The following is a 19,001-nucleotide window of genomic DNA, read 5'->3' as shown; positions in this document are numbered from 1 at the left end:
CAAACTTTATGTAAACACGTGAATGTCTCTTCAACTAATGTTTTATTTATAAAAAATATTTAAAAAAAAAATATTAATACCATGGTGTAAAAATGCTAACTGTCTTCTGGGTTTTTGGACTACAGTCTGAACAGCTTATCGCTTTCTCAAATGTGCCTTCCGCCTTTCCGTACTTGATAGTAGTCACTTGACTCCTTTGAAGCAACCCCGCCCACGCTGTCTTGACACTTAACTCTGCTGGTAAACTGATCGCTGTATGTTACAGTGCATTTGTTTTTAAACGTCATCATGGAAGAGTCGCCTCCACCTTTGCGATGCTTTCGTGAATCACACTCATCCGAGCTATTTAATGATGACGACGTGCAAACGGTGACCTCGAAAGAGCAGGTGAGATTAAATCTTAATATTAGTTAGCTTATTGGTATTAGCTCAGAGCTAAGTACCTCTTGTAGTATGCTTCTGTGGTTCAGGGTGATGAGTGATGTGATTATATACAAAATACAGCAGTTATTCAAATGCTGCGTGTTCTGTTATGCACGTGCAACAGAGTATTTACTACTGATATTGCATCCAGCTCACTCAGTATATTCCTCGTTGCATTGCACTGCTGTATGCGTTGTCTAGTGCGTTAAGTTAGTTTTATAGTTGACATTCGTTTGACATTAGCGTCAATACTCATTAAACTAGTGGAGTTTAATGGGTATTGTCGCAAATGTCAACTATATTGTCAGTTAAAGTCAACTATAAAACTAACTTTACTGCACTGTAATGTCTTAAGCATATTAGAACATCAAATAGCCAGAAACTATGCGGAGTATTATACTAAGATAAAGATGTGCTCATACTTCATTGGTTTATGTCATGTTTCATTCTAGTGTTGAAAGGTGTAGTCCACATTAGTGTATGGGTAATTGACAGGTATGCATGAAAAGCTAGGAAAATAATATTGACAAACAAGAAATGGAAAACATATTGGTCTTAGCTCTTAAATGTTTGACTGTGTAATCTCTTAGAATAATTGAAATGTTTGAGAACTGATTGAAATTCTGGTATGCTTTTTAAGCCATCATTTAATTTACAATATCAGCTTTCAGCATTAAGACTGTCAACCACACATATGTGCACTTAGCATCAACCACAGTGGATGCATCTGTCTGCATGCCATTTGGCTTGTTCTTGCTCACATTTTCTGTTTGGTTATCTCACCTCCACATTTTCTGTTTTCTATTTTATCACTATATCCAGAGAAAAGTTGAACGCAGTATTCAAGAGGCATACAGTGTTTACCAGCAAATTCACACCTCACCGCAGTAAGTAAAGTTCAGATTTCTCTGGCCATTTACACAGACCAGGATTGGTTGCATCTCCAAAGCCCTCTATGTATTGTTAAATCAATTAGTTCTCTTTCAGTGTGCTGCTTTTGGACAGCAATGGCTGTTGGTCTGTTTTCACAAGATGTTGTTTTATTCAAAAAGAGGTCTTTGGGAGCAAAACCAACATCAGTTTTTCCTCTTGTGTCTGCCATATGCACCTTCATCTAGTCTATGCAAAACTAGTAAAATTTGCTGCCTAGAAATCCAGGTGTACCTAGATTTTGCCTTCCCTTACAGGTGACTAAACAGTCTAAAGTATCACACAACAAGGTTGTACATGATCAGCATGTGCAGTCCAGCCTGAACAGTTGCACAAAGTTTATTATTTGGAAGTCTGATTTAAGAAGAAAAGAAAAAAAGAGCACCTGCAATTTCATCACAACTTTTTCTGTAATACATTTTTGTTTAACACATTCTTCCCTTAGGTCACTTACACCCCCTTTAATCAAATCAGATATTGGTTTGTTTGTCCAGTAACAAGTCATCTTGTTAAGGAACAAAATTCTCCATAAATAGTTAAAACATTTAGTACAGAAAGGTTAACATAATTTTCCATGTGGATACTCAACAGATTTTCAACCTTTCATGCTATTTTTGTTTAAATATAAAGTTTTGGGGTGGTTGTATATTTGGGCTGAATTAATTGCAGAAAAAAATATGTGGATAAAGACAATTTGCGGAAAATTAAGAAGAATAACAATCTTTGTTATTCTTTGCAATCGCTGTAATTAGTTATTTCTTTACGGCATGTTTTCCACAATGACATTTAAAACGGTGTACTCTAAAATGAAATGAAATGAATTTATCACTGTTTAATGGGAAAGTTCACCCAAAAATGAAAATTCTCCTCATTTTCTCACCCTCATACCATCCCAGATATGAATGACTTTCATTCTTCTGTAGAGCACAAATTAAGATTTTTAGAAGAATGTCTCACCTCTGTAGGTCCATACAATGCAAGTGAATGGTGATCAGAAATTTGTAGCTCCAAAAAGCACATAAATACTGCATAAAAGTTATCTGAAAATCTGCAGTGGTTTAATCAATGTCTTAAGAAGTGATCCAATCGATCTGCAGTGAGAACAGACCAAAATGTTACAAATTTTTTACTGTACATCTTTCCATTTCAGTCTCTAGGCATGATCATGATTTCAAGCTCGATTACACTTCCTAGTGCTTGACACTTGCACAGAGCACTAGATGGCTCTAGGAAGTGTAGTCAAGCTTGAAATCATGAACGCCAAGGAGACTACTGATGTCGAGGTTTATAGTGAAAATCTTGTTAAATTTCGGTCTGTTCTCACCCAAAACCTATTGTATCACTTCAGAAGATTTGGATTAAACCACTGGATTAATTTTATGATGCCTTTATGTGCTTTTTGGAGCTTCAAAGCGCTGGCCATCATTCACTTGCATTCTTCTTAAAATCTTCTTTTGTGTTCTGCAGAAGAAAGAAACTCATGCACATCTGGGATGACATGAAAGGGAGTAAATTTTTAATTTTTGGGTGAACTATCCCTTTAATTGATTAAATACATATTATTATGACAAGTTTCCTCAGCCTGTCATTTCAGTGACAAAAGTCCAATCAGGCATAAGAGGACAAATTTAATCATTCTGTGAGGAAAAATACATCAAATTTGGCAACTTTCAGCATTAATCCACATGAAGCTTGTCTGGTGTGTTTGTGCTGTATTATTTTTTTAAATAAATGCCACTTGGTTTGATATTTTGTTACACAATGCAAAGACATTGAAACTTTAAGTGTGGCTTAAGTGGCTTCATACTTTTGGGGGCCACTGTATATTGTAATTAGTAGAAATGTAGGAATAGCTAGATCAAACTGATTACCACAGACAGATTACTCTTTCCCTTTTTTTTTTTTTTTTTTTCAGACCCGCTCTACTTAGGGAACAACACTATCATTATCTGAAGAAAGGTTTACGCCATCTCTCCGATGCATATGAGGTGAGCAGTGTTTTTCTATTAAACTTTACAGGCTATTCAAATACATAATGTTGTGTAGCTTCAACTTGTTAACACAAATTTGTTAAAGGGATAGTACACCTAAAAATGAGAATTCTCTAATTTAATCCTAGATGTGTATGACTTTCTTCTGCTGAACACAAAGATTTTTAAAAGAATAATTACAATGTAGGTGAAGTTTGGATCACTTGAAGATAAAAAAAAAAAGCACAAAGACAGCATAAAAGTAATCCATAACACTCCAGTGGCTAAATAAATGTTTTCAGAAGTGATATGATAGGTGTGGGTGAGAAACAGATCAGTATCCTTTTTTACTATAAATCTCCACTTTCATATTCATTCTTCTTTTGTTTTTGGGAATTTGCATTCTTGTGCATATCAACAACTACTGGGGAGGGAGGAGAAATTATAGTAAAAAAGGATATTGATTTGTTTCTCACCCATACCTATCATATTGCTTCTGAGGACATGCATTTTATGCTGTCTTTATGTGTTTGTTGGGGCTTCAAAAATCTGGTCACCATTCACTTGCATTGTATGGTCCTACACAACTGTTATATTCTTCTAAATATCTTCGTTTGTGTTCTGCAGAAGAAAGAAAGTCATAAACATTTGGGATGGTATCAGGTTGAGTAAATAATGATAGCGTAAGTATTTTTGGGTGAACTATCTCTTTATGGATCTACGGACTTGCACTTTTAACTAATGTGTGGGTGGGTGGGAGAGAACACTATGCTTGTAAGTAGCTGTGTGTATGTGTATTTGTACGAGAACACCATGTTCCAAAGCAGCTCTCTGTGTGAGTGTTGGTAATGGCTGCTGAATCTGCATGTTGTCTGGCTTCAGTGTTTGGATGCCAGCCGGCCTTGGCTCTGCTATTGGATCCTGCACAGTCTGGAGCTGCTAGAGGAACCCGTGCCGGCAGCAGTTTCCTCAGAGTGAGTACTGGCTGCTATTGAAGCCCTTTTCCACACATCAATATCGTTGCTCTGTGGAGGCAGGCAGTTTGGTGCCCTTCACCAGTTACTGTACTAGTTTTCAATTTTTATCTATATTGAGCCCCATATTAAACCCCAACCATATCCTAACCCTTAACTTAACCCTAAAACTCTGATTGGTTGATAGGAATGTTTATGGTCCATGTCCAATAAGAAATTTGATCCAGGAAATGTCTTACTTGACAAAATCACGTTAAAGCAATGTCAAGTCATGAAGCAGATACATTTTCTTTGTTCAAACTATGTCTAGATCAGCTGCTTGATATTGGGTTAAGGCTTTCAAATAGACTGAAATAAAAATCTTTGAGTTCAAAGATGTGAATTAAATGAATATTTCAGGTTCAATACTTAAACTCAATCAACAGCATTTGTGGCCTAATGTTGATTACCACAACATATCATTTTTTACTTGTCCCTTGTTTTTTTTGTTTTAAAATAAGCAACAAAAAGTAAATGTGGCCAATCCATAAACATTAAAATATACATGGTTTCAGAAGTATAGCCAGAAGATGCAAACATGATGTGTTAACATGATTGTAGTGTGATAATATTGCTTACTAACCTTATAGAAGTTATCATATCCAATATTACAACTTTGCTGCCATGATGATGCAATACATGTAAACCATGCAAGTTATTTTTTTCCCACTAAAATTATATAGAACAAACATTATATCAAAACAACATGTGCAAAATTTAAATTGTGTCGCTCTGGTTTTTAAATATAAATATAAATGTTTAATGTTTTTATATAAATGTTTACGGACTGGCCCCATTCACTTCCATTGTAAGTGTAAGCACTTCCACGGCAACTGCAATTTTTATCTTTATTTGTTTTTTAACGAGTCAAAATTTATCAACATTATGCCACAAATTCTGTCGATTGGCTGAACTTATTTTATTGAACCTGTAACATTCCTTTAAATTTGGTGTTTATGGTGAAGGCATGCTGCTGCTATTAATGTTACTCTATTCTTTAGTCTTTATTGGCTTAAACTTTGTCTTAAAGGGATGGTTCACCCAAAAATGAAACTTCTCTCATCATTTACACTCATGATGACATACCATCCCAGATGTGTATGACATTTTCATCTGCAGAACACAAATGAAGATTTTAGAAGAATATTTTCTCTCTGTAGGTCCATACAGTGCAGGTGAATGCTGACTAAAGATTTAAAAAGCACATAAAGGGTGCAAAAAGGTAATCCATAAGATTTCAGTAGTTTAATCCATGTCTTCTGAAGTTATCCAATCAGTTTTGGGTGAGAACAGACCAAAATATTACTCCTTTTTCTCTGTGCATCTTACCATTGCATCTCTAGGCACGATCATGATCGCCATCTAGCACTCTTTGCATGCGTCAAGCACTAGGAAGTGTAATCGAGCTTAGAAATCATGATCACCAAGGAGACTGCAGATTTATATTAAAAAAGGAGTTACATTTTGGTCTGTTCTCACCCAAAAACGATTTGTCAACGTGCATTGTTCAGAAGTAATCTGATCGGATTTCGGCAATCGTATTGGATAAAATCTTGAAAATGGGTTGTTCAAAAGAAAAAAGGGATTTTGATATCAGATTAAATCATGTAATACAGTTGTGGCAGGGCGGAGGGCGGGGCCGAGTCGTGATCCTACACACCCGGTCCCGTATTAGGCTAATTATGCCTCCGTGACGTTTAAAGGTCGACTGCAGAGGGCTGTGCGGGAGAGAGAGATCGTTAGCGGACATGTCCGTCATGTGTGTTTGTGTTGTCTTTTAAGTTTTCCATTAAACTATGATTTATATCGTCAAGCCGGTTCTCGCCTCCTCCTTTCCCATCCTTTAACTGTTTTACATTGGTGCGAAACCGGGAAGGAGGAGGGATACGCCGTAGTAGAGTTCTCGCCACTACCATCCACCCCAACGGAGCAGCCGCGGCCATCTGCCGGGGGACGAGGAGCCCAGCCACCTGAACGAGGACGATGGCCGCCGACCGCGAGGGGAGGAGGGGCTCCTAGCCGACCGCCTGGAGCGAGAGAACCGGCTTGACGATATAAATCATAGTTTAATGGAAAACTTAAAAGACAACACAAACACACATGACGGACATGTCCGCTAACGATCTCTCTCTCCCGCACAGCCCTCTGCAGTCGACCTTTAAACGTCACGGAGGCATAATTAGCCTAATACGGGACCGGGTGTGTAGGATCACGACCCGGCCCCGCCCTCCGCCCTGCCACAACAGTCTTGGTTTTGATCTGGATCAAACCTTTAGTATGTGTTGTTCAAAATGTTTAGTAGGATTGAGGTAGCTTTGATCCAAAAAATCAGGATGATCCCAGCAGAAGGGTGGATTCAGGGTGGATTTCAGAAACAAAATGTAATAACTTTAAAATTGGTCAAATAATACAGCATTTGTATCATGCTGTGTGTATATATTCATTTATTTATGTTTTGCATGTGCTTGATTTGTTTTACCGTTACAGTGATAAAATAGATAAAGTAGATATTAGATATTATCTATTAAGCCTTACAGTTAAGTAAAAAAAAAAAAATGTTGTCCTCATAAAATAATCCCCCAAACAGCTATCAATATCAAACAAAAATAATATATTTAATTTTAACTGTCATTTATCACTGTATATTAATGACAATGACACAATTATCAGAGATGAACCAGTCAAAAATAGCTTCTAACAATTGCATCCCTTATTGCATGTCCAGTCAGTCCCTCATTCTGAGAGAACGCCGGAGGTTGGTCTGGGTCTACAACAAGCTCCGGTGCATCATAAATGTCATCAAAGGGAGGGACATTTCGCCTGGTAGTGATATCGTGCAGTACAATACAGACAATACTCTTACCCAGCTACAGCATACAAAAGCCAGACTTGATATCCGCTTCTTAAAAGCAGGGCTTCAAAAAGCTGGTCTCTCCACAAATAAAGAACTCTGAATGTTCTTTATTTAGTTAACTATTGGACATTTTGCCTTTTTATTATTTAAAACACATGTTCAACGTGTTTTTTGTTGTGGGTCAGATAAAGGGTCTGACTGTTTAAAAGAAATTGAAAATGGAAGGGGATGTTTGTATTGTTTTATTGTGCTGTTTTCTGTCTCTTATATAAAAACACTTAAAGTGACCCCATGCTGGCAATTCTACCTGTTGTTCTTTACATAGCTAGTAGCCTACATTATGATATGTATTCCCATTTAGAGCACTGGTAATCCGGATTTGGTAATCTTGAAAAGTTTGTATCTGGATCAGGGTGATCCAATCCAATGTTGCTTTGAAAAACTGGCACAAAAGTCAAATAGATTACATGATCCTGGAGAGCAAAACATGGGATTTCCAAATCCGGATAATTCTGATCCAGATGAAACTTTTTAAACAACTGGGTCCTGGAGTCATATGGATTACTTTTATGCTGCCTTTATGTGCTTTTTGGAGCTTCAGAGTTCTGGTCACCATTCATTTGCCTTGTAAGGACCAACCGAGCATAAATGTTCTTCTAAGAATCTTCGTTTGTGTTCTGCAGAAGAAAGTCAAACCCATCTGGGATGACATGAGGGTGAGTAAATTATGAGATAATTTATTTAGTAATCTTGTGACTTTTCACCTAAATACATCATGCACTTATGCGCTTGCCACAAACATAACATAAACATAAATGTTGTCTGTTAGCGTGTGCCAGTTCCTGGCCAGATGTCAGAACCCGACAGGTGGCTTCAGTGGAGGCCCAGGTCAGCATGCTCACCTGGCACCTACTTATGCAGCGGTCAACGCCCTTTGCATCCTGGGTACAGAGGAGGCCTACAATGTCATCAACAGGTTGCACATCTGCTTTGTATTGTAGATTGTTTACCTTCAGATGTTGTATTGATCATATTGCCATGACAACATATAACATTTGCCCCTTCCCCCATCAGAGAGAAGCTCCTGGACTTCCTGTTCTCTGTGAAGCAGCCAGATGGGTCCTTTGTGATGCATGTGGGTGGGGAGGTTGATGTCAGGTGAGCTCTGTCACCGTGGTTTCAACATTCACTGAAGCTTCCTCACAGCTGCCATGCATCTGTTTATTCCCCATGGTCTGATGTTACTATGCTGAGGCATTTTTTTCAAGGGTGACCTTTTACTTTTCCCAACAGATCAGTGCTATAGGGTCTTCATGTTCACCATAGGTCAGCACTAAATAAATCAAATTACTTTGATAAGTAATGTGATGTTACAGGCCTGATAGAAAGGCTTCTTATTTGTAGAAGGATTTGCAGCAAAGCACAGCTTGAATTAAATGGTTATTAAGATGCATAGATTGTGATATAAATGCACTTATTGACTCTTCATTGCTCTTGTGTGTGTGATCTGATAGGAGTGCATACTGTGCGGCTTCTGTGGCTTCACTTACAAATATTATCACACCCGCCCTGTTTGATGGGACCCACAATTGGATTATCAGGTAATATATATTGTGCCAACCCTGTTGGGTCAAAAAATAACCTTTATAATAGTGGTGTGGGTGGGTGGGGGTCTAAGGGCCCCTCCTTAGGCACAGCCATTGGTGGCAGGTTCATTATTTTATTTTTATACATGTATATATATTTTGGTCTTTTACTAAAATCAGTTGAATTCCCTCCAGGTGGCATTCAGAGGATGCCAGGGGGCACTGAGAGCAAATTAGTAGAGAGGGGGAATTAGGTTACCAATGGGGGCGTTTGTCACTCATTACCAAATCTATTGTCAAGTTCCTCTTTGCATTAAAATGTTTATCTAGACTTGGGAGTATATCAGTTGTTTCTCTATTATACGGGTTGGTACGCATTTGTACCGCAGTTCATCTGATTTTGAAGTCTAGCGACGTATCTGGTTTAGCAGTGTCAAATACACCAGCAGAAGCACAACCTCCGCTAATGCACCTGTGTGGCTCTATAGGTGGATATGGCTCAATGGACAGAGCAACGCAAGCGCAAAGCAGGGGCTTTTTTTACTCACAGACTGGTCTCAAGCGCTTAAACGTGCACCTCTGATCATTTCAGCTCTATTGTAAATCATAGCGCGGGGAGCGGAAACTATTTGAATTCGGCACAGAATTGTACATCACAACCCTTGAATTTACTATAGTAACACTATCTGTACTTTAGGGAGAAATAGATTCATAATATATATTATCATATCACTAATTCAGCTCTATTAAATTTGTTATGGGCTGCATTAGGAGAGTGAGGGAATATAAAACATTTTTGTTACAACTTATAAATATTTATATTTTGTATTTATTGTTTTTGCATGAGTTTAATGTAGGTCTACTGTTTATAATTTCAAAAATACTATAGTTTGTTTACAGAAATCATATTACATCTAGCCATGGTAGTAAAGAAGATACATGCTTCCATGTACTTACTATGGGCTTGTTACAAATACCACTGTTAAAACTATTAAAAAAAATAATGAATGAATATATAAAAATTTTCAAAAGGGCAAATGCAAAATACTTTTTGTTTGAGTGTAAGAAAAGATAACTGGTTTACTTTTAATAGATGTTATTGATAACCTTGCTGTTGTTGATACAAGTAAATGCACATCTGCATCTGACACCAAATCAGTGCTGTAATGTAGATTGAGCATTTCAGTGGTACAAAATCTGCAATATTATTGGTCTTTTCACTTATTTTTGAACTATATGAACAATATCACTTTTATTATTAGTTTCTGTCTTCGCATTTTCATTTTATAGGCCCCAGATATAGCCCTCCATCTGCTTGAATTCAAGAAACGCAAGCTTTGGTTTCATATTCATGACGCATAAACCTGCTGAATTTATTAACAAAACGTAAAAATTATGCAAAGTATGAAAGATGCATCAAGCAAATTAAGCAAATAACACAAATATTGAGTTTTGTGTTTTATGATATAACAAAGTGTCCGCATTCAAATTATGTCACATGATTGGGGGGTGAGGGGGATTGGCATTTGGTAGGGGGGCCATTTATCAAAAAAAGGCTGCCCTGTATGATTAAATCCCAGAGATATGGGGCTCTCAATGTGGCTCCATGCATAAATTGTTACGTTTTACAAAGTATAAAGCAATTTTTTCTTGTCTAACAAAAGTACAAATAATGTTGAAACTAGAAATGTACCTTTTTTATTCACATAAAAACAACAATAATTTCAAAAATGAGTGCAATATGTATATCCAGTTTTGGATTTCAGAAATGTACATCTGCAGAGCTCTGGAATGCGTTATTATGGGTCTAAGCAACAAAGGTGCAGAAATTCTACTATAAATGTACTGATTTTCTTATGTTTTTATCTGGCTTAAAAGTGTCTGGGTGTGGCATTTTAGTATTTTAGCTCCTAACATTATTTATGTATATCTTCAGAAAAAGTATTAACAATATAAAAAAAACTAGCAAGGAACATTTCTGAAATTAGGTTGATTTGAAAAGCCAGCAAATATGATCGCACCACATCAAATTATTTATAGTCAGTACTCATAATTTTTGCCAAGAATAATATTTTCTGTAAAATTAAATTTATCACAGATTTTTCTCGTAACATTGTTTAACTATTGAGCTTGACGAGGCCAAAATTTGTAAATATAATTAAATACTAATAATTAAAAAATGCAGTAAGCAAAACTTACCGCTGTTTGAGCAATATAATAAATGTTTTAATTATGTGAATCACTTAACCCTTTAAGCTCTGAGGATATTTTTAAAGATTTCCTGTTTCAGTGGCATACCCAAAATTAAAGGCTTATAACATAAACAAAAAACAAGTGGGTCAAGTATTTGGGATCATTCTGAATAAAACTTTTTAAAAAACATTTGTATAGATTATGATAAATTCTGAGACTCTCAGCCTAAGAAAAAAAAAACTTGAGCCAAAACGTTTTTCTTATTTTTTGTAAAAAAGGGTATAAGTAAGATAGCTCCAAAAACAAAACTGCTTTTGTTTGGCTCCCAATCATTAAAATAAAGTTACATTTTGTTGATATGACGCAATCAAAAGTTAAAAATAATTTATCCTAGTGTCCAAAAATGTTACAGTGTCTAAAAGCCTCTCCAATCAAATAAAACATAATTGTGGCAGGGCGGAGGGCGGGGCCGGGTCGTGATCCTACACACCCTGTCCCGTATTAGGCTAATCAAGCCTCCCGAGAGGGATAAAGGTCGACTGCAGAGGATCGTGTGAGAGAGAGAGATTGTTAACGGGCATGTCCGTCATGTGTGTGTTTGTGTCTTCTTTTCAGTTTATCATTAAACTATTATTTATATTGAAAAGCCGGTTCTTGCCTCCTCCTTTCCATTGACTACTTTACAATAATAATTGTAAAAAAACAAAAACCTAATTACACATGCAAATACAGCAATGACTAAAGGTTTCTCTCTCTCCAAAGCATGCAGGCACGAGTAAAGTGATCTCATTCAGTTCCACTCTGTGCCACTTAAGCCATCATTGAGTCTGTGTCATGTACTTAGCGCCATCTCCTGGTGGCCATATGTAATTAGAGTTAATGATCCTTTCTGCCCATATTTTGATGACTTCCACCTCTGGTTGCAGCGATTTGAATCCTAATATGATTGTTTTAGCGTTCCATGATGCCGGACAATGTACTATATAATTTCTGATGAAATCATCTGATCCAGGAAAGCTAACGTGTTTTTAGCCAGATAGCACATTATGTGCTGTGTGCTTCTTGTGGATTATGTAATGATCTATGTATGCATCCTATTACATTGAATTTTCGTTCATTTGAAAGAAAAACACCTCCTTCAGTAGTGGTATGTGATATTTTATGTTCCGTTTATTTTTTGTGAAGTTATAAGCAAAAACTCTGCATATAAGCTACACCTGTGTACATGTAACATGTATGCCAAAGACACATACTTCACTATACTCACTATATTTTTGTCTGCCAGTAAAACAAATAGGCTGGCTGAATTCTTCTCTTTAAGAGCTTTCCAATGACATAACGCATGGCTTAGATCAGTTTGATGTTTTGACCAATTACTTTTTTTTACCAATAATATGTGCAGTGCAAAATTATTAATAAATTATCAAAATGGAACACTTCTGAATTGTCTGTAAATTTCAAGGTACTTGTTCAGTTTTGGTCATAATGCCTACATGCATTGTAAAGTACAACTTCTAAGCTTTAAAATTATACCTGTTTTGTATTGGTCATGACTGTAGTTATTAATATTTAGATTTTCTTATTTCTCTGCAAGGCTTAAATATGTTAGAAAGATATAACAAGTTTGAACAGGTTTTTTAGCCATTAAAATGTAATGAATATGAATGTGGACTTGCACATTATTTTACAATGAAAGAAAAAAACATTTAACATTTTTTAATTTCAGTTGTTTTTGCATTACTAACTAAACTGTTAATTCCTTCAAATAATGTGACTTAAGTTGACTTTATGAAAAATGACCAATAAATACTAAGATATTCTGGATTCCTTTGCTCTTTAGCTGTCAGAACTGGGAGGGTGGTTTAGGTGGCGTACCAGGACTTGAGGCACATGGTGGCTACACCTTCTGTGGCACTGCTGCCCTGGTCATACTGGGCAAAGAACATATGCTGGATCTCAAAGCCTTGTTAGTAAGTCCTTCTGTCTTATGTTCTGTTTTCTCTTTCTTTTTAACCAAATTAATCCTGTCTGTTAGTGGGAATAAACCACTAACATGAGATCCGTTAAAGGTCAGTTGTGTGTATCCTGAACTTTGGAAGAAAATCTTGAGGGATCTCATTACTGGTTCCACAAGGACACTAAACATGCTAACATGCTTGGAAATATTATCATCCGTGTGCTGGTATCCTGTATATACTTCGATCAGCAGCTCTCTAGGGTCTCTCTTTGGCAGACATCATGACCTTCCTATGTTGCTACTTGCAAACATGTAAATTCGATGTTTTTTCTCGCTTATTCTCCCTTTAGCGTTGGGTGACCAGCAGACAAATGCGTTTCGAAGGTGGATTTCAGGGTCGGTCTAATAAGCTGGTGGATGGGTGTTACTCCTTCTGGCAAGCAGGGCTTTTACCATTACTCCACAGGGCTCTTTTTAGAGAAGGTGAGCAATCATCTTAAAACAACTACTGACACCACTTGCTTTTTAAAATGAAATGTTTAGCGATGAGCAAGCAAAGCAAAAATACTACAAAGTTCATATGGTAATTTTCGCCTTACATTCAATTATTTGCCATGTTGTGTTTTGTGTCATACCCTAAAGCTTTAGTACACTATTCTTGCTTTGCATAGTGCATTTATAAGGGATCATAGATGTTTTGTGTACTGGTTTATGAAGCAGTATGGCTGTTGTGATTGCAAATACACGTCCAGAACAAGGTGTTAATCTTGTCAACGAAATTACTGACAAAAAAAAGTTTGAGGTGTTGATTGATTCCGTTAACAAAGACGGGATAATGAAGATAATTAAATTATTTTAATTCAAACATTTATGGAATTGTGAGTATTTTTCCCATCTCAGCTGTGAGATGAGATGCAAGTGTTGACCACCGGCATACTGAAGCACTTTTTAATCTCCTATTTTCAAACACGTCATATATATACAGTATATATTCACCAATCAGCCACAACATTAAAGCCACCTGCTGTGTAGGTCTTGCCACTAAAAAAGTGTACAGAGCAGTTATCTGAGTTACCATAAACTTCGTCAGTTCAAACCAGTCTGGCCATTCTCTGTTGACCTCTCACATTAACAAGGCATTTCTGTCCACAGAACTGCCCCTCAAAAGATGTTTTTGGCAACGTTCAGAGTAAATTCTAGAGACTTTTGTGTGTGAACAATTAGATGAGAAGAGCATGAGCATGTTGGCCCTGTTTTGGCAGCACGAGGGGGACCTACACAGTGTTAGGCAGTTGGTTTTACTGTTTTGGCTGATTGATGTATATAAACAGTGCCTTGCAAAAGTATTCAGACCCTTGACCAATTATCTCATATTACTGAATTATAAATGGTGCAATGAAATTTCATTCTGTTTGATATTTTATTTTAAGACACTGTAACTCAAAATCAATTATTGTTAGGTGACATTGGTTTTATGTTGGGGAAATAAAAAAAAAAACTAAAATATCTTGCTTGCATAAGTATTCAACCCCTGGGCTGTGAAAGCTGCCAGGTTACACCGATGAAAGAAATTGCCCTAACGAGGACATGATTACATTACCATTGGCATCCACCTGTAAATCATTAAAGTTGCAATCACATTTTCTGAATAAAAAAACCCATTATTGAAGGATCATTGGTCAGGCTGTGACTCTGAAAATGAAGACCAAAGAGCATTCCATAGAAGTTAGAGATAAAGTAATTCAAATGCATAGATTAGGTAAAGGGTACAAAATGATATCCCAGTGAGCACAGTTGGATCAATAATCAGGAACTGGAAGCTGCACCACACCACCCAGGCACTGCCAAGAAAAGGCTGTCCCTCAAAACTCTGCGCTCTAACAAAAAGGAGACTTGTGAGAGAGGCCAACATTCCCTTTGAATGAGCTAAAGAGTTCAGTGGCTGGGAGTGGAGTAATGGTGCACCAGTCAACCATATCATGAACACTGCATAACATGGTGACTTACAGTGTACTTATTAAAGAGACAATCCCCCCGGAGCAACCTGGAGTTAAGTGCCTTGCTCAAGGACACAATGATGGTGGCTGTGTGGATCGAACCAGCGACCTTCTGATTAACAGTTACGTGTTTTATCCCACTACGCCACCACCACTCACATAACGCTGGCCTGTATGGGAGGGTGGCAAGAAAGAAGCCGTTACTCAAAAAGTACCATCTGAAAGCACATCTGGAGTTTGCCAGAAAGCATGTGAGTGACCCAGCTGCGATGTGGGAGAAAGTTTTGTGGCTAGAGCTTTTTGGCCAAAACTCAAAGCGCAATGTGTGGCGCAAACCTAACACTTCCTATGTCTCATGACACACCATCCCTACAGTGAAGTATGGTGGTGGCAGCATCATGCTGTGGGGATGCTTCTCGTCAGCAAGGACTGGGCATCTTGTTAGAATTGAAGGAAAAATGGATGGAGAAAAATATAGGGAAATACTGCGAGAACCTGCTTCAGTCTGCTAAAAAAAACTGAAGCTTGGGAGGAAATTCACCTTTCAGCAGGTCCAAGGCACAAGGCCAAAGCAACATTGGTGTGTCAAGAACAAGAACAAAAAGATAAATGTCCTATAGTGGCCAAGTCGAAGTCCTGATCTCAATCCTTTTGAGAATCTGTGGCACTATTTGAAAATTGCAGTCCACAAGCATTGCCCAACAAACCTGAACAATCTTGAGCAAATCTGCAAAAAGAATGGGCCAAAATCACTTCGTCACCATGTACAAAGCTGGGACATATGTACCCCAAAATACTTAAAAGCAGTTATTGTAGCAAAAGGTGGCTTGACCAAATATTAATGTGTGGGGGTTGAATACTGAAAGATATTTAAGTTTTTTATTTTTCATAAAAATATTTCCCAACAAAATTGCTATGTCACCTTACAATAATTGATTTTGAGTTTGTGTTTTTCAAATATCAATCAGAATGAAATTTCAGTGTACCATTTGTAATTCGGTAATATGAGAGAATTGATCAGGGGTCTTAATACTTTTGCATGGCACTGTATATGAGCTTAATCAGCAATATCAACAACATAAATATAATATTACAATATTATAACTTAAATCCGCAGTGAAGCAAATGCACAATGGAGCTTGACTTTTAGAAATAGAGCATAAACAGCAAGGCCTTTTTTTCATGTTGTTGTTTGACGTTATCACGAATAAACTCGCCTGTGCGTGAGTTCGTAAAGAAGTTTCGGGATTTGATATTAATTTGGGGATGAATGGACGTGTAGTGCGCGCATGGACACAACCAAATACAATACACTGAGTCATTAGGTGTGCGCTTGGCTTGAGTTGCACACTAAACACATATCTCACGCCGTGAATACGTCTGTAAAAAATTGTATCCACAACACCATTACTAAGGATATAATACTTTTACTATACTTATCAAATGACATTATTTCAGGACTTTATTTTAAGTTTTTGCTAGGAATTTTATGTAAGTGGATATATTTACATCACGTAGAGCCACTCTTCCACCGCTTTGGGGCGGTTGTGACGGTGATGCTAGCAGCCCTATGCATGAAGTCTTGCAGGATTTAGTAGATAAGCCTTTGACAATATGACTGTTTGCTTAGGAGATTCAACTTTGAGTGTGAGTAGCTGGATGTTTGAGAGAAAAGCCCTGCAGGAATACATCCTTCTCTGCTGCCAGAATCCTGGTGGAGGCCTTCTGGACAAACCTGGCAAGTGAGTACTGTGCTTACACTGGACACACACACACACATAAGTAATTACCTATGTAATATAGTTTGTCAAAAAAAAAAAAAAAAAAAAACTTAAGATAACTAGTAGTGAAAACCTAAAGCAGGATATATCAATTTATCTTATTAATCTTTTAGGAGGAGACAATGTATTCAAACTCGTAATGAAATTTAAATGTGTTTTCCATCTTTGAGTTTAAGAAGCAAGTTCTTAACTGGTGGGTCACAAGTTTGCTCAGAAAAACAACGCTAAATGCAAGTAATAAAATGCTAATAACCATATAATTGTGCAGAGTTCAGATATCAGAATAAAAAGGCTTATAAATTTTTAAAAGAGAGGACAAAATATCCTTTGTCATTGACATCTAAGGTGGTATGCCAATCAAAAATTGGCAGTATGGTTAATATTAATACAATATTTAGCCCAGAGATTGCTAGGCTAGTAAATCACACTTCTGTTATGCATTTTCAGAATTGTCCGTTTTTGTATTCAGCCTATGCCATGTTAATCATTTTACATATTGTTGGGTTTTTGATTATGTTTGATTTAAAGGTACTATATGTGATTTTTCTTTTATGTACTAAATTATAAAATGACCATAATACGTCAGAGAATTAGGAGACATGCTAAGTTGAAATACTGGCTTCTTTGATTACAATGCTACAGACAGTATATTCTACTTTGAAGTTTCCATTCTGGGCTGGAATTTCTGTTTATGTTTTGGCCTCTGTGTTCCCACCCACTGCTCACTCACCAATAGTATTTCGACACCACCGGGTTGCCAGATTTGAACCAGTTTGCAGGCAAACAACATTGCGTGCTGCAGCCATGGAAGCCAGCAAACTAACTGGATCAGAGATGACAGATTCCACCTGACCTAAAAAGCCTCGCCATCCGTTAAAACCAACATGACCAGAGGCATAGTAAAACCAAGATAAATATTGGAGATACATTTTGAAGATGGCCCAGAAATCCTTTTAAATGAATGCTAATTTGGCTAATGTCAACATTCTGGCAACTCACATGAGCTTTGAGTCTGGGGCGGGACAGACAACAATCCAATATTTTGAATTTGGACTGCAGTTCCCATTTCAAATGGTATTCAATCTTACATATAGCCCCTTTAAAGGACATTTTTGTCTACTCTTACAATAAACAATTTTGTTACTGTGTTGGGTCGAAAATGTAAAATCAGGGTACTAAAGCAAATCCAGTTGAGAACCACTGACTTATAAGACCTAGAAATGCTTGCAGTACCTTACCAATTACTTGAATTGAAATTTTACATTTAGAAAAATATCATTACCTTGAATCTATGGCCGGGTCTTTTTGGTTTAATGTTACTAACTTTACCAGACTTTCATAATGGTTCTTTATGAATTCCCCACAGGTCTAGAGATTTCTACCACACATGCTACTGTTTGAGCGGACTCTCAATAGCACAGCATTTCGGAAACAAAGATCTCCATAATGAGCTTATCCTTGGTCGGGACGAAAACAGACTGGTAGGAAATACTGAATATTTTCTTTAGTACACCCACATTCAGATTACTGTATTAATATTATAACAGAATATCCACGTTTTTCCAATCAGGCACCAACTCATCCAATTTACAACATCTGCCCTGAGAAGGTCGCCCAAGCAATCCAACATTTTCACCGGCTACCATTCCCAGATCAGACGGGAGCCACACCAAGTGCTATGGACCAGTCATAGACTTAAAAAAAATTGTTTAAAGATATTTGAGGAAATGAGCCAGCTTGAATGCTGTAGCCATATGTTCTTTGCTGACATGTACTACAGATGGGGAATACACTCCAAGGGTCTGATCTACTACAGCTTTAGCATGGGATTATGATTTCAGGCCACGAAAAACAGGGGAGCCTGACTAGGCAAGGTGTTTTTCATGCACCAGGCATTGATTGAAATTTTATTGCAAATACCAATGGATTGTGGTCTTTGCTAAATGTTTCCCAAAGTGCTTGTTACTGTAGGTTCTGGACAGAAATAAAGACTCGGGAAGTTGTTTTTGTTTTCTGATTGGTATATTATGGATGATCTATACTCATTGGGCAGTCCATCATTTGACTTTCTGATCTCTAATTAATGGGTTCTTTAACTTACCTGATTGAAATGCCAATTTGTGAGTGTAGTTTGGATACAACAAAATCTATGCTCCTTACCGCTCAGCCATGAGTACAATATTTAACTTTTTGTAATTGTTGGCTGCATTGACAATTTCTGTGCTGTTTAACAATCTTAAGCTGTATTCAATAATCAGGGTCAAATCATCATGTTTTAATCTTAATACACTTATGAC

General features: G+C 37.1%; 1 protein-coding gene across 1 annotated transcript; it reads left to right on the top strand.

Moving 5' to 3' along the window:
• Nucleotides 1-206: 206 nt before the first annotated feature.
• On the top strand, nucleotides 207-18,979 carry LOC127621805 (protein farnesyltransferase subunit beta-like). Its single transcript, XM_052095535.1, has 12 exons — nucleotides 207-387; nucleotides 1,246-1,310; nucleotides 3,269-3,341; nucleotides 4,206-4,297; nucleotides 8,020-8,166; nucleotides 8,265-8,348; nucleotides 8,705-8,791; nucleotides 12,810-12,939; nucleotides 13,277-13,409; nucleotides 16,554-16,665; nucleotides 18,071-18,185; nucleotides 18,275-18,979. Exons 1-12 carry the CDS (start codon nucleotides 289-291, stop codon nucleotides 18,395-18,397), a joined length of 1,260 nt encoding a protein of 419 aa, XP_051951495.1. The 5' UTR covers nucleotides 207-288; the 3' UTR covers nucleotides 18,398-18,979.
• Nucleotides 18,980-19,001: the final 22 nt, after the last annotated feature.

This window comes from Xyrauchen texanus, chromosome 28, assembly GCF_025860055.1.
Source record: "Xyrauchen texanus isolate HMW12.3.18 chromosome 28, RBS_HiC_50CHRs, whole genome shotgun sequence".
Classification (NCBI taxonomy): Eukaryota; Metazoa; Chordata; class Actinopteri; order Cypriniformes; family Catostomidae; genus Xyrauchen; species Xyrauchen texanus.
This window is presented reverse-complemented; position numbering and strand designations above follow the sequence as displayed.